This window comes from Octopus sinensis, linkage group LG1 (assembly GCF_006345805.1).
Source record: "Octopus sinensis linkage group LG1, ASM634580v1, whole genome shotgun sequence".
In the NCBI taxonomy this organism is placed as follows: Eukaryota; Metazoa; Mollusca; class Cephalopoda; order Octopoda; family Octopodidae; genus Octopus; species Octopus sinensis.
Window position 1 is genome coordinate 90,958,164 of NC_042997.1, and position 17,266 is coordinate 90,975,429.

The 17,266-nt window shown below is 36.3% G+C and overlaps 1 protein-coding gene across 1 annotated transcript in view; it reads right to left on the minus strand.

The window, feature by feature from the left end:
* Positions 1–2,772: 2,772 nt before the first annotated feature.
* The window catches only part of LOC115215124 (transmembrane protein 248), a 50,720-nt gene continuing 36,226 nt past the window's right edge, over positions 2,773–17,266 (minus strand). Inside the window, exons 2-8 of the mRNA XM_029784301.2 lie at positions 12,823–12,982; positions 10,814–11,004; positions 9,097–9,212; positions 7,768–7,918; positions 7,009–7,174; positions 6,140–6,274; positions 2,773–3,575 (exon numbers count right to left, since the gene is read on the minus strand). Coding sequence (XP_029640161.1) covers positions 3,558–3,575; positions 6,140–6,274; positions 7,009–7,174; positions 7,768–7,918; positions 9,097–9,212; positions 10,814–11,004; positions 12,823–12,978 — 933 coding nt within the window. The 5' untranslated portion in view covers positions 12,979–12,982 and the 3' untranslated portion in view covers positions 2,773–3,557. The remainder of the gene's footprint in view (positions 3,576–6,139; positions 6,275–7,008; positions 7,175–7,767; positions 7,919–9,096; positions 9,213–10,813; positions 11,005–12,822; positions 12,983–17,266) is intronic.

The window sequence follows — 17,266 nt, forward strand, 5'->3', positions numbered from 1 at the left end:
CAGTTGAATAGTTTGACAAGATTCAATGAGCCAGAGGACAGTGTTGAACTAATGCTTGCTTTGGCATAGTTCCTATAGCTGGATGTCCTTTCTTATGCAAATCACTTAACAAAATGTATTGGATGTTTTTTTTCTGTGGCATCAAGTAACTCACTATACAAGAAGCCATTGACTGAAAGGGGGTGCTTTGTATTAAGTATGAATGAGACAGGAACAAGTGCCTTGTTGAGGAGATATACAGGTACCCCAGCAGAAAAAAAGGGGGAATGGTGGAGGTGGAGACGAGGTGTCGGGGTATACCTTCAAGGTACAAGGTGGATAAAGAAAGAATAAGGAAAATTGAGGATGGGTAGGTTTGTGAGTGAGTGAAAGGAGAGTGATAGAGAAATGGACAGGGTTGAATGGTGAACATAGGTGGAGGTATGGTCAATGATGAATCTCAGTTTGCGGAAGGTGAAGAAAATAGGAGTGTATCAAAGAAGAGAGGAGTAATAGGAAGCAAAACATAAGTGAGGAAATGGAGAGCAACTGTATAATAAAACCATAGATACATGAAAAATGGAGATGATATAAAGTATGTGTGTGAGGGGGAGAGAAAGAAAGAGAGAGAGAATATGCATAGCGATAGAGACAGGCACACGGGGTGGATATAGTGAGTGACAAAAAAGTGTGGGATGGCAGATATGAGAGGGTGTTCATTGGAAAACAAAGAGGTATAGGATGATGTTAAGAGTGCAGGATGAGTGTAAAGGAAAGTGATTCCAAGAAGTATAAATGGTACCACAAAAGAGGAGATAGAATATGTGCCTTCCTGTTCACATATAATTACAGTAGCTGAGGAAATAGTGCTGTGATTAGGGAGGTGAAGGCTGGATGGGTGTTGCAAAAGTGAATTAATGATATGCTTAATGAGTTTTCTTGAGCACAGCAAGTTGCCAATTATCCCGGTCCTTTGTCATTTCCACAAGGTTCAACACAACCCGAAGTTGGTCATTACTGATTTGTCTCATGTCTTCCTGGGTCTCCCTCTTCCACAAGTTCCATCTACCTTTAGCGATCAGCATTTCTTTGTGAAGCTGTCCTCAACCACACACATCACATGATTATACTTGTACAATCTTCCCTTTTACACACTACATCTGATGCCACATATACCCAATTTTTCTCTCAGCATATTTGCAATTAGTTATATATGAACACTGACATTGCACATCCAGCAGAATATGCTAGCTTCATTTCTTTCTATCTAGCATTGCTGCTCGTGCATAAGCATCATACAATCTCTGGCATTCATTCTATAGGGAGAGACTTAAACAAACCAAGACTGGATGTCAAGTGGTGGTGGGGAAACTAAGCACAAAGACACCCTCACTCACACACATGTATATATACAATGCATTCATATAGTTATCATCTACCAAATTCATTGACAAGGCATTGATTGACCTGGGGCTACAGTAGTAGACACTTTCCCAAAGTGCCATGCAGTGGGACTGAATCCAAAGCAATGAGATTTCAAAGTGAACTTTTTAACTACACTGCCATGTATGTATATACATAAATGTGTGTGTGTGTGTGTATATATATATATATATATATATATATATATATATATATATATAAACACACACATACCATACATATGTACATGTACACACAAATATGTAAGTATATATACACATACACGTGTGAGTGCATAAGTTTACATTATATGTTCTCCCATCAAAATGTTGAGCATTAAATGGTGACTTTTATTAACATCTGTTAACAAACTGTCTGGTTGTTCCATGCTTTCAGAGGGAAGTAGGATTAAAAAAAAAACAATTTGAAAGACAGATAAGAGTTAACAAAGAGAAGGGCATCTAGCTGTAAAAGAATGCCTCAATATGTATTCATCTAACTTACATAAGTATGAGAAAGAAAAAAATAATGAACATAAAATTGAACAAATAATCATTTTGAAACAGTTATGAACAACCTGTGACCTACAAGATTCTTTGAATGGGCACACATTACTAGTTTCAGCCAGAGGGTTGTGGCCATGTTGGGGCACTGCCATTAGCTCTGCTACACTTTTACTACTTGAAACCTCATCTGATATGTGACATTTGGTGAATGAGGGAGTTTGATGTTGCTGCCCTCATCTGCATTTCTTGCTGCAAGGTAGGATTCATCTGGAACTCTTGACAGGGGGAGATTCAGTTTTGTTTTGAAGATGCCTACATCCACTCCATGTAGTTCACTCAGGCTTTTAAAGGGGATATTGAAGGCCCTTGGGATCCAAGCTATTGCAGTATCTAGTCCTGTATCTTGATGGCAATGTTGGGATTTTTGGTACAATGCAGTAGCACCCCATTCTGCTATTTGTGTATGAAAAATTACCTTTAATTTTTTTTTTAGTAGTGTGGCCCAGCTTCAATTGAACTTATGTCTCATGCAACCCACTTCTCAAGAAAGGTTGCCCAAGCCTGTTCTAAAAGCTTAAAAGAACAAAACAAAAGAAACGAAAAAAAAAACACTTGATTTTTTTTTTTTTTTGCAACTGAAACGAAAACTTTTGTTCATATTTTTTATTTATTTTCTTGATTGATATTTTTCTTCCCCTTAATATAACAATTGTTTAATAATAATAACTTTGAAATTCAGGTCCAATATGTACAAATATAGAGAGAAAGAAACAGAAAATAGTCAGTCACAGGTGGCATCAGAAATAACCTCAACTGGACAACACCGGACAAAATGCTTGACAAACAGTGTTGTGGAGGAATTATAGGCTGTTGGGGGTCAGTGAATGGGTGGAGAAGACAGTTTATTAAAATAGGAAGAGAAAGAGAGGGCGAGAGAGAGGACAAAATAAGATAACAAATAAAAATAACAATGTTGGTAAAGAAATCAAGGAAAAGATGGAGTACAGGTAGGGAAAATCAAATTGGAAAGTTAATTTGTGTGTTTGTATGGAAGTGGGGAGTAGGTGAGCAGCTGAGGACAGGAAAGCTACAACCAAAAATATAATGGTCTGGTGTAAGTACAAACATACTCTAGTGAACATGTCACACTATAGACAGTGCTTTACAGTCACATCAGGCTGGATGCAACATTATGTAGCAACAAAGATAGCAACAACAACAACAATAGTAGTAGTAGTAGTAGTAGAAGAAGAAGCAGTGATGGTGGTGGGTTGAGGAGAAGGGAAAGGAGAGAATTAAGAAGTTGCATTAATTATCCATGTCCTGCAAGAGAAATCTGGCTTTTACCATTTAAAACCACTGTTGCCATCAAACACCATCATTGGGTCCTTATCCGGTGATGATGACAACAACAACAACAGTGATGATGTTAAGAAGTCTCCTCATCAAACCTCAAGTATCCAACACACTACTATTGTCTTGCATGTTAAATCCTTTCCTAGTATTAAGTTCCATATTGCAGCAGGGACAAGTTCTGGTAATAAGTTGTCAAAGGAGCAAGGAAAGGGGGACGTGGGGAGGGGGAGGTGGAATGTGGAGATTGAAAGACTTGCTGAAGTTGTTCATCTAATAGCTGCAAATCTGTGAATATTAGGCTTTGAGAAATACCTGAAATAGATACAAGAAAGTGCATTAAATATTGAAACATTAAAAAAATAATTTAAGAAAAAATATATATATAAGTTAACTATTTCTCCATAGACTGGAACAATGATGAACAGTCTTAATTCATTTTCAAACCTTATTCGATTCTCACCAAGTGTACACACTATTTTTTTGGAATGGTGAAGCTAGAAGTGGATAAAGCTGGTAAGAATAAAGTTTCTAAAATGGATAGAAAAATCTAAAAGATTTCTTTGCTCAATAGTAGAACATGCGTCATTCTTAAAAATGTGGGTTCAGTTTCAATGAGCAACCTTCAATTTTACCTATCCAAAGATTTTTTTTTAAACACAGGTATCACAGGTAAATTAACAGATAAAGTTGTCTTTGTATGTGGCAGATGTGCAGGAACAATAAGCACTAAGAGCACACAGGAATTAGATTCTCTCAAGTGCCCAGGAGGCTCTCTTGAGGTTGTAGATAGTTTCTGGTACGTCAATGACCAAATTAGCAATGGTGGAGGATGCGCTGAAAGCAGTGTTTCTAGAATAAGAATTAGGTGGAGGAAGTTCAGAGAGATATTACCTCTGTTGGAAACAAAAAGCCTCTCTCTCAGAATGAAAGGTAGACTATATGATGCTTGTGTACAATTAGCTATACTCCATGGAGTGAGACATGGGCTCTGAATGCTGAAGACATGCATAGACTGGAGAGAAACGAAAGTATTATGCTCTGTTGGATGTGCAACACCAGTGCACATGTATGACAAAGTGCAAATGTAGTAAAAGAAAAGTTGGGCATAAGAGGAATCAAATGTAGCATGCAAGAGAGAAGACTACGTTGGTTTGGACATGTGATGTATATGAATGAGGACAGCGGCATAAAGAAGTGCTTATCACTGAAAGTGGATGATACCCGCAGAAGAGGGAGACCCAGAAAGAAGTGGGATAAAGTGGTGAGGACCGATCTGAGGATATTGGGCTCACGGAAGAAATGACCATAGACCAAGATATCTGGCAATATGAAGTTCTTGAGAAGACCCATCCACATCAGTAAAACTGAGTTCTAGAAGCAGTGTAGAAACACTATCACAATGAACCAAACTACGTCTCTACATCCCTTCTCTTCCTCACATTTCTGCTTCATGTACTATGATTACCTCCCACTCCCTAATCTTGTCCTCTTGGCCTGGTGCCACTGCATCATTGCTCTCTGCTTGCCCCTGACCTGCGCATTCTACCCACATGCCTTGTCTCACTCTATTATTGCCATCTGCTAGTCCCTGACCTGGGTGTTCCACCCACACGGAACAAGAAACTTTTACCTCACCCTACTCCAACAAACCAATTTACATCTCTTCTTTTTCTCACATTTCCTTCAACAACATCTCAAACCACAAGTTAAAAAATTACACAAAGTTCAGTGATAAAAAATTCTGCAGTAATTGCTGTATTTTATCACACAAGTTAAGCACACTAAACTTGTTTTAACCCTTTAGCATTTAAACAGACCATATCTGGCCCAAATATTCTACCTGTTTTATGTTCATACCAGCTAGATCTGGCCCCTCACACCTACTCTACGTCATTCAAAAAATACTCAATTACATCATCAAAATCTTGAAGCTACAAGATAATGATAATTTAAAACAATCATCATTTAACATCTGCTGGCATGAGTTGGACAGTTTGAAGAGCTGCCCAGGCCCCATGTTTTGGCATGGTTTCTACAACTGGATGCCCTTCCTAATGCCAAACACTTTACAGAGTGTACTGGGTGATTTTATGTAGCACCGAATATGAACAAATAAACATTACACTTGACAGAGTAATGCAAATGCTAAAAGATTAAATAACTGAACAGAAACTGGGGTCACAATAATAAAAGTGTTGATCAGCATCAGAATAAGTTGTCAATCCTTCCTAACATTCATCACATCTCAATTGAAAATGGGAGTTGTTTAAAAATAGATGGCATTTTCAGTGAGAAAAAGACTACCGACAGTAAAAAGTACCTTATTGCAGACACAGAAGTTGTAAAGTTAGATTTCAGATGAGGTGAGATGGGATCAAGACAGTTGGTGACATGTTGCAGTGCAGTCATGACATCATTTAGATGGTCTTCTCCAGCACAACTTGTGGTCTTTTGTCATCATCTGAGGTCCAACCTCTTGAGATCAGCTGTTACTATACCTTCCCACTCTTCTTTCATAGTTTTCTGTCACTTACATCACTTGGCACTTTTTGACTCAAATCATCATCCTCCATACACATCACATATTTGTACCAGATAAGACTTCTCTAGTACATTACATAAACTCCTCTGATACAGCTTAGAGAACCATAACAAATAGGAGGGGATTAAGAACTGAACCCTGATGTACAACAACTACCTGCATATTAAATTCCTCACCAAATTCACTTAATTCTCACCAATTACATTTTAGATGACTGTGAAACCATGAAATCTTTAAAGTCCCAAGAAATCCGATGGATAATGAGATGAAAATGAAAAAAATTTAATATTAAATTCCCTCAAATCATTGCAATCTTGTTGTTGCCAATACTTACTTTTTCTTTATACTGCAAGCCTTTACTTTTACTTGGTCGTCCTTTAATAATAGCATAGCAGAAGAGAGTAACGACCATCACAAACAGGAAATAACTGGTATGCATCAAATGTAGGTTGATAACTGACCGGTCACGCTAACAATTTAAAAGAAATTTTAAAAACAGGTCAGATAAAGTGCATAAATAAGAAACAAGAGAAATACTTTTAATTATAATACAGTTTCTTAAATAATACTAAAAATAATTACTTTGCACAATCCTTATTCACTCATAATAACATTGTGTTGAAAATCCCTTTTTATATGAAATATAGAAAGGGATTGATTTTCAGTATGATGTCACTATAACATCTAACAATTTGCACCAAACCTTAACTGTCATATTTCCTGCATACAAGTCAATGCAGTGTGTAGTGTAAACATACAACCATTATCACTATCTTTTGAAATCTTGCTGCATTTCAACATGGAAGTTTTAGTCCTTCAAAGTTGTCTTGGTATATAAGTCAATCTACCTTTTTCAACAATAAATTTTGGTCTGAAAAATTCGACTTGTATGCCAGGAAGTATGGTTTACAAACCTCATCCAGTTATTCCTATACAACAGTCTTAAAAAAGCTTGTAGATTTTTTGAGCACTATTCATCCTTATAAAAACAAAATAATGGTACAGGTAGCAGAATACTAGACTAGATATTGCACTGCATTTCATCCAGTGACTTACATTTCTAACTTCAAAATATGCTAGAATTAATTTTGCTATTTATTTGTCTAGTGATTGATAAAATGTTAGTAACATATTATTTCTCCTATCTGTCCCAGCTTTTAATTAAAATAAATCATTACTAGAGGGAAATAAAGTTCAGCATACCAGTGACAGCATCACAGTTAAAGTGGGGTCAAGATTGTAGCGGACATTGATCAAGGGTTTATTCCGGCACCAGACATAACTGTCAGATAAGACAGTGTTACGACCAATCATGCGAGCATGATATTCAACACCAGTTTCATTCACTCCATAACAGGCACTGGGTTTCCTGAGCATTAAAAAGAAAAATGAAAAATGTCATGAAATGATCAAGTACAAAACTTATATCAACACCTTTTTACTATGTTGCTGTTTCTGTGATTGTTCTGAAATAAGGAAAATAGCTAAAACTTGTGATGAAGAGGCTGGAAAGATGATCATGACAAATGAGATTGTAATTAGTGGTAATCAAGAATGGTTGTGAACGATGACAGTCATATGACAGTTGAAATGAAGGTGGTAATACACTGATGGTGACTGATAGTAATGATGGTCATAAAGATATCAACAAAGTTTAATCAAAGATTAAACTGACATCCAAATATGGATTCCAGTGCATTGTGACATATACACAAATATATACAGAAAAATAATACCTTGATAAACACTTAGACAGTCTTACACATCACAGCACAAACACATACATCATTACCTTCAATAACACAATAAATACCATTACATACATGTATACATTGAACATTACCTAAAACATACACATTAACCATAACAGTGTGTGTATGTGCACATTCAGATACACGCACATGCACACACACATACATGATAATATCAAAGAAGATTAAGGCAAACAATCTGAAACTGTACCTTGTAAGCGGGAAGAAATTGGGTGGTGCACTGAACGTCATGCATGTATATATCTTAACACCATTGCACACACCATTATTACTGCAGCTGGTTGTGTTCCATTCAAAAGGTAACTCAAATGTTACAAGCATCTCCATATTGCCTGCATCACCTAAAAACAAAATTTCATCATTGCTGTTACATGTGGCTCTTTAAGAAAACATAATCAAATTGAAAGTAAATTTATAATGCCTTTGGAAGCATAAACATCACAATGCCTATTTCCCCATCATCTGAATCCACATTGTTTATCCATTACCCATGCTGGTGGTTTGTAAAAGACACCTATGCCCGTGTAGGTGACACATAAAGGGCACCCGTGTTATTGACGTGTATAGCGCACCCATGCCGCTGACGCGTAAAAGGGCACCCGTGCCACCGACACGTAAAGGGCACCTGTGCCAATGACGCATAAAGGACATCCGTGCTGGTGGCGTGTAAAGGGCACCCGTGCCGGTGACGTGTAAAGGGCACCTGTACTGGTGACGTGTAAAGGGCACCCGTGCCGGTGACACATAAAAGGCACTTGTGAGGTGACATGTAAAAGACAGCCAGTATACTCTATGGAGTGGTTGGCATTAGGAAGAGTATCTAGTCAAAAACTGACTGGAGCCTGGTACAGCTCTCCGGCTCTTCAGTTCCAATCAAATCATCTAATCCATGTCAGCATGGAAAATAGATGCTAAATGATGATGAGGATGATTGAGTAACTGATAAAACCAGCAATGATGAACAAAGGTTTTGAATTTTTCTAAACTATGTTTGTTTTTTTTTCTGCAGATATATAAATGTGAAAGATAATAAAAATGGCTGGTAACAGGAAAGGAATCTGTCAGTGGAATACTGTCTCAATAAATTTCTTCAATCCTATGCCACCATGGTAAAAGCAGATATGGTGATGTTGATAAAAACTTCAGCTTGAAAATGTTAGATTATATCTAAATTAGTAATATCTGTATATTGTGTAGATTAGTGATTCTCAACTAGGGTCCGTATAAGATTTTGCTGTTCAAAATTTATCGGCAATAATTTGGTTATACTTGTACAATACACAGAATATTTTAATTTTTTAAACAATTCCTAATAATAATTATAAAAATATAACAGGATTTTTAAACATCCAAGTAAAATAGGAATCAAAGGGGTCCATAGATAAAAGAATGGGTGAAAACACTGGTGTAGATAAACAATGGCAGGAGCTGTAGCAAGGATGGAACTCATGATCAGTAATTTCTATTATTATACTTCTTGTAGTACAGATTTAGTACAGACAAGAGAGATTATACATACCAGAGAGCCCAAGTTGGTAGCCAGGAAGTGTAGTTGTCAGATGTGTTAGATTGTGAGGAATACTGAGAAACTCCAATGTTGGGATTATTTCTACTAACATAGATACTGTGACATTTCTGAAAGAGAAAGTGGTACAAGATTGGTGATGTTTTAGTTCATAGTTTAGATATTACTGTTTTCAGAATAAACATAACAATGCTGCTCTTGCTCTCTCTCTTCTCTCTCTGTGCATGTGTGTGGTAGGAGAAATAGAGAGGGTCTAGGATTAAACTGTCTAATGCATTCTTCCCTTTTTAAGTAATAGAGCAGGATTTGAGAAATAGATTTGGTTCAGATGTGTTTAGTGTTAAGAAAATCGTTTTTTATTTCGTATATTTTCATTTGTCTTGCTTATTTTTACATTGTTTTTTTGCTGAGATTTTTCTTGAGAACACATTCTTAGTGGTAATGGCGATTTGACATCTATGTTTAGCATATAGGCTGTCCACTTGTAGAGGTCAGTCCTTTAAATTTTGTATGTAAAACAATTTTTAATCTTTGTATTTTTTTAAAATATGCTAAGCCACTGGTTTTAATTGATTAATATCAATTTCTACCCTTATTTAATTTTAAATTAAGAAAAAAATGTTCTCTAACTGGTAAATTGACTACTGCAGAGTAGTTTCTGATCTCAGCGCGCTAAAGTGAAGACATTTGAAAGATACACTTAAAATATAATTTGTAGAACATTATACATGCTGGATTTCAGTTGAGCATTCTGTATCTAGTTCTGTAAATTATGTTTTGTAAACGACAGACTATGCTGATGATCTTGCAGATGTTTGCGCGTCCATATATGTAAATATTAACAAGTGAAACCAATGGTATATAGGTAATCGTTTTTTATTTCGTATATTTTCATTTGTCTTGCTTATTTTTACATTTTGTTTTTTTTGCTGAGATTTTTCTTGAGAGCACATTCTTTGTGGTAATGGTAATTTGACATCTATGTTTAGCATATAGGCTGTCCACTTTTAGTGGTTGTGTATGTGTGTGTGTCTCAAGTTGTAGCTGTAATTCAAAGGGGCCAACCTTGTCATATTCTGTATGAGGCTGAATCTCAATGAGAACTACATTAATGTCATGCATGTCTGTGGAGTACTCAGCCATTTGTAAGTTAATTTTATCCTTGTGTGGTAATGAAAAGTGAAATTGACAACCAGTATTTGCTGTGTCTATGTATCTATGTATGAACTGTCTCTCTCACTTTCTTTCTCTTTCACTTCCTTTGTGTCCCTCCTGTCTTCTGATTTAAAAATGTGTATATTTATCAATGTATCTACTTCTCTTGCGATGTGATAAACATTTAAAAACACAAAATGAATGCAATCACCACTCACTGTCTCTTTCATTCTCTCTCTTTCTCTCTCACTCACTCACTTTCACTCTCTTTTACGTCCTCTCTGAAATACTTAAAAACACAAGACGAACACCATCACCACTCACTGTCTCTTTCACTCTCACTCTCTCTTTTTCTCTTACTTTCTCTCTGTCCTCCTCTCTCTCGCCTTGCCACTTCATTGAAGTGTGACGCACACAACAGGTACATACAAAAACACAAAGTTAGCGTATTAATATTATTGATGATGATGTAATACAAATAAAATTTATTTGATGTACTGTGAAATTGAGAGAGAGAAAGAGACAGGGAGGGCGAGAAGTGTCCAGAAATACTTACACATAATTTTCTGGGACAATTCCAGGTGCAGCAGATTCTGTGCTGTTTAGTTCTAGTGTGGAGAGATCTACTGTTGGTGTTGTTGGAACAGCAACTGTGGTGGACTGAGTTCCACTTTGAGAAGAATCACTCGAGTTATTTAACACACAAAATTCTACATGAGCTAAATTCTCTAAGAACATGTTCCAGTCCTGAAAAAAAGAAAAGACAGATGTAAACTACATATAGACATAAATGTCATACACCATGATGGTGATAAAGATGCTGCTAATGACGAAGCTGATGTCCTATTTGTGAACTATATAATTCTAATTGCCTTGTACTTGTTGATAAGCTGGTGGTGATATTTTTATTATCAAATTACTATTTCCAGGTAAAGATGTAAATGTGCGATTAAGAAGTTCACTTTACAACTATGTGGTTCCAAGTCAGATCTTTCTGCTTGAAAGTAGTGTGTCTTTTGCTTTGCCTACACACACACACACACACACACACACACAGAGGGTGCGGTGGGTAAATTGTCGCCATTTTATATGTTCAATTTTGCACATGCACATTGTTTATTTTTGATTTTCTTGACTGCACAGGATCAGTTGAGCACTGTCTAAGAAAAACAGCACCATCGCACAATTCAGTCTGCCAGAAATTTGGAAATGACATGCTGTACTTCTTGGCATTTGCAGCAGACACTCCAATACGAACATTTCAGAGTGATTGGGTGTCAATCTGATGACAGTGCAGAGGATTCATAAAGAGTTGGATGAGTTTAATGGTGATTACAAAGGTATGACAGCTCAGAAAATTCACTCTAATCATTCTGATAAGAAAAGAACGCCTGAATTTGTTGGTGAGATCCAGGCTATGATTGACAACAATTCCTCCAAGTCAATCAGGTCCATTGCCAGGGACATGAGAGTGTCTGAGTTTCTTATCAGGCAGGTAGTGCATAAAGATATTGATCATTTCTCATACATGATGAGAAAGGACCAATTTTTATTGCAAGTCATCAATGACAAGAGGAAAGACAGCACTGCAAATCTTTAGAACAAACTCAAGCATCCCCTCCAACTGAACATGCTTGAAAAGTCATAACCCATGAATACTAATTCATAAAATGCTTATGATATAAAATCAAACTTTTTTTTACACATACTCTTAGCAATCCCTTATCAAGCTCTCTTGTTATATGTTTAGAATGGTGATAATAAGGCACACAATTATATACATAGTTTCAGTAAAGAAATATACTGGTTTCAAATTTTGGCACAATCCAACAGTTTTGGTGAAGGGGGCAAGTCGATTACATCAACCCCAGTGCTCAACTGATAATTATTTTATCAACCCCAAAAGGAAGAAAGGTAAAGTCAACCTTGGCAAAATATGAACACAGAACATGAATAAAATGTCACTAAACATTTTGCTGATGTGCTAATGATTCCACCAGCTAGCCACCTTATAAAAATGTTATATTAGCAGCAAATTAGATGTGTGTTCCAACTGACTTTTAGTTATAAGTATTTTAATTAGCTCTTGATAAGGCATGAGCATGACAATACATATTTTCCCAAATCTGAAATGAACAAAGTTGGTCACCCACTGATAAATATCTTAAGTCATAGAAATAAGTCAAGCTCAATTTGAGATTAGTTATAAAGAAGCATCACAGTACATATTTTCCGAGCTATTTGAAGGTTTATCACTCACTGCAGATAAGGGCTGGCAGCAGGAATGGCACCTGGCCATAGAAAATCCTCCTCACCAAATTCTGCCCAGCCCAAGTCAAGTTACATTTGAGATTAATTGCACAAGGGGTAAAATTTCTCATAGCATCAGATCAACTTTTTCCCACAAGCCAAATATACTTATCCAGATGTTTCAGTGAGTTAGATTTTATTTCAACTATATGAGTGAACAAACAATACTTATAACAAGTTATATTGATATCTAGCTAATATTTACAACAAAGACAGGAAAATGAAAGAACCAATACAGAGAAGTGTATATCTTACCTCAGTTATATCAGGGTTGGTAATTTCTCTAACTTTAATGTAGTAAGCAAGGGTCAGCAAAACTACAGCAAATGAACCCAGACAAATCATAAATATGATAATTGGGGGCCGGCTTGTGGCAAAGCCTCTCAAGTTCTCATAAATTGGAAATGCCATTGAGCTGAAAAAAATAAAAAAATAAATAAAAATCCTTTCTACTATAGGCAAAGGGCCTGAAATTTAGGGGTGAGAGTAAATCAATTACATTAACCCCAGTGCTCAACTAGTACTTATTTTACTGACCCCAAAAGGATGAAAGGCAAAGTCAACCTCGGCGGAATTTGAACTCAGAATATAGCAGCAAAGTACCGCTAAGCATTTCACCTGGTGTGCTAATGATTCTGCTAGCTCACCACCTTAACAACAACAACAACAACAATAATAATAATAATAATAAATCAAAAAAAGAAACAAAGAGCATAATTGTAGCAGCCCAAGATCAAGAGTTAAAAATAAACAACTTGATATATGTGAGAAGGTGTCAGAAAAATGTAGAGCCTGTGGAACTTGGAATGGACAGAATGACCCAGGATGAATATAAAAATGGAGGCATGACAAGGTTGTAAAAGTTTTACACTGGAAAACTGGAGTCGGAGAAGTATAAGATTTTGTGGTACTTTCCTATTCAAATGGACAAGAAGTTAGAAAATAGTAGACTGGATATAACAATTATAGATAAGGAAAAGAGAAGTTGCTTACTAATCAACCCATCATGGCTGTTTGATTCTGGGATTGTAAAGAAAGAGGAAGAATTTGGAGCATGAGAACAGTAAAGGTCATGCTTATAATAATTGGTGCATGAAGGAAATTGGAATAGAATATCTGGTAGAGCTCCTACAGAAAGTTTGTCTCTTAGGGACAGCAAGGATTATCAGGAGGGTTCTGAGCACTTAAAAGATCACTGAAAACTTGTGGATACCTAAACTTACAAGTAGTAACCTGTTAGCCACATAAATCCTACCAGGAATAAGACCAAACCTGAGCCAAACCAAAATAATAATATGCAGTACCGAGTACTGGCTCTCATGGCTTCTGATCTTAACTGATTGGAAGTGCTATCATGTATATGTTTTGTCTTGGTATAAAAGATGGGCTATAGCAAATATTCTGTTCAATACCACAGGTTTGCTTGTCAGTTGTTTGACCATAACCAGTTGAGCATGTTTCTTGGTGGTTGATGATATGTGCATCTCTGATCATGAGTAGAAGTAGTGGAGGAGTATCAAAGCCATGTGTTGAGAGAAATTGTTTGGAGTTTGAATAATTCCCCTCTGGAAATATGGGTGTTTCATTCAACATCCTTAAACAACCCTTATTCAGGGACCTTTTGAGCAGGATGGGCTACTGAAGAAAATTCTAACTGGGCCCTACCTGTAAGGTCATGCAATGTTTATCTTGATATGAGACCACCATGTCACGCACATATGGCTGTGATGCATGTGCCTGGTGTACCCTTATCAGACAGGTAGTCATGATGGGTATACTAGGCTTTGTATATTTTACCCCAGTGTCACTTTGATGGCATGCACTGCTCTCACACTCAATAATAATAATAATAAATAATAATAATGGTTTCAAATTTTGGCACAAGGCCAGTAAGTTGTGAGTGGAGTTAATTGATTACATCAACCCCAGGGCTCAACTGGTACTTTTTTTTTTATCAACCCCGAAAGGATGAAAGGCAAAGTCAACCTCAGCGTAATTTGAACTTGGAACTTGACAGATGAAATACTACTAAGTATTTTGCCCAGTGAATAATTTTATAATTAGGTACAAGGTCTCAAATTTAGAGATTGGTATAATCAATTATATCAATCCCAACACCTGACAAGTAACTTTATTTTATTGAACCCACAAGGATGAAAGGCACAGATAAACTTAGCAAGATCTGAACTAAGGAGGTAAAAGGCTATAGCCAAATACTACAGGCATTTTAGTATTCTGTCTGATGCAACAGTAAAAGTGAGGGAGTTGGTGGTGGTTGTGGCAATAGTGAAAGAGGTTATGTCATACTGCAAAATGTGTTACAAACTAGAGTAAAAATTAGATATAGGTTTTGTATCTGAGATTATTTATAGGTATTTAACACCAGCTCTGAACTTGAGTTGCAAAAACATTGAGTATATGACAAAACACAGCATAATTAACAATCAAGAAGAGAAAAATTAGAGATAAACTCAAGTAGCTTCCAGCTGAAGGTAAGAGAATTCTAGAATTCGTTTTTCTTTTAAATTTTCACATTTCCATGCTCGTATGGGCTGGGCAGAATCTGTTGAGGGGAATTTTTTTTGACCAGATGCCCTTTCTATTACCAATCCTCATCTGCTTTCATGTAATGTAACATTTCTCCATGATCAGACTAAATTTCATGGAAGATTGGCAATGAAACATGTTTGCATGGCAGCGACACACATTTACAACTACTACACGATGTCAAGGTAAGGAGACAGTAACACACATACACATGATGGGCTTCTATATGCTTACCAAATCCACTCACAAAGCTTTGGTCAGCCCAAGGCTACAGTAAAAGATATTTGTCCATGGTAACCCAAGACTATGGGGTTAGAAAGCAAACATCTAACCACACAAGTATGCCTGTGGTTGTGTGAAAGAGATTTAGATAGGAGGGAAGAGGCTTTGCTGGTGGTGACCATAGATCAAGTACTCGAACAAAATTGTAACAGAATAGTGGCTGAAATATTAAATGAATCACGAATGCTACAATGAAAAAAACGTCTTCCAGATCATGTTGAAATTCTTTGCTGCAAGCAAAGACATCAGAAAATTATAATGTGGAACCTGCCTGTAGTTGAAATGAGAATGGATAACTAAGAAGATGTCAAAAGGTATCAATATCTAATGGATTGGCTGCTAAAACAGACAATCTGATGAACCAATGTAGAAGCCTACATATGGTCATTCAACCAGCTAGAAATAGTAACCAAATCTATAATTACAACCTACAGTCATTAACTCTTTTGCTACCTTATTTCTGCTATTTGATTCAATTCATTTTGAAAATAATGAATAATTTAGTGAAATAACTACTATTATTTAGTTGGTTTTTCAGAACAAAATTGAAATTTTCAGGCAAGGTACTAATTTAGATCATTTTGAAACGAAGTTTGTATAATAGGAACAAAGGCAATCTTGAGCTGGTTGGTTTCAAAAGGATTAAAAGAGCCTATAATTCTGATAAAGCTACCTTTCTATTGCACTTTATTGAAGACAATGCTTCTGAATGGCCTTAGCTGTGTTGTCTAAAACAAATTAAGGACATGAATATGAGGTTGTGTCAACCCCAGAGTTGCATTTTTTTTTTTTTTTTTTTTTAGCTGAGGCTTAAATTAAACTGCTTAACAAGGCCTGTTTTCTAGATGTCTTCCCTTGAAATCACAACTGAATCTCTAACATAATGACAGTAGCTGGTTGCAAATACACATGCAGATTTAAACAATTTGAGAATTGTTCAACTTTTAAAAACTTATTGAATGTAATTGTTTATTTTTCAAATATATTCATGTGGATTTCTCTCCATACAAGTAATACTGAGTCACAATTTTTCTGTCATTTTTTCCTTTAGTAAACTAAATAAATATCTTAAACTAAGCTTTATATACTAAATATAAACTATCACACTTGAGATGTACCTGTTATAACACTTTATCTCAATTTGAATGTATGTGAAGGTATTTAGAATGCTCAAACTTATTTCTGCAAATATACTAAGCACTGATGGTGATCATAGTTTAATGAATAAGTGTAGGAGTGAGGTAAATGCACTAAAACTAGTCGGGATCAGTGGGGCCCCATTTAAGCGGCCCTTCAGAAATTGAACCTTCTTACGATACTCCCTGGGAGTTCATGGTTATGAAATTTATTGTCATTGATCTGATTTGGTCACCAATACCATGTATTTAGTTTAAAATACAGTAAAAATGGGAGGGGGTCAGTGGGTTCCCAATTAGGTGGCCCTTAAAAAAATAGACTCCCTTAGGACATTCCCTGGGGTTAGGGGAGTCATTGGTTTGAGTTTCATTGTCCTCGCACCAACGATCTTGGAGGAGTTAACGAACATAAAAACATAACAGACAGAGAAACATCACTCAAAAATTTATAATAGGATAATTGAGAAGACCCATCAAGCCAAGTGAAATCATAGTTGTGGCTATTGCTGGTGTCATGTAAATGGCACCCATGAAACTGTAATTGTGGACATTGCCTGTAGCATGATCTTCAAATGCTGGACCTCATGGAGGTGATGACAAGTAACCGAGACCATGGCGATATGTTGTGCTTGAGAAGACTTGCCAAGCCAAGTGAAACCATAGTCCTGGCCATTAACAGTGTCATATAAATGACACCCAAGAAATTGTAGTCAAGGGCATAGCTAGTGTCATGT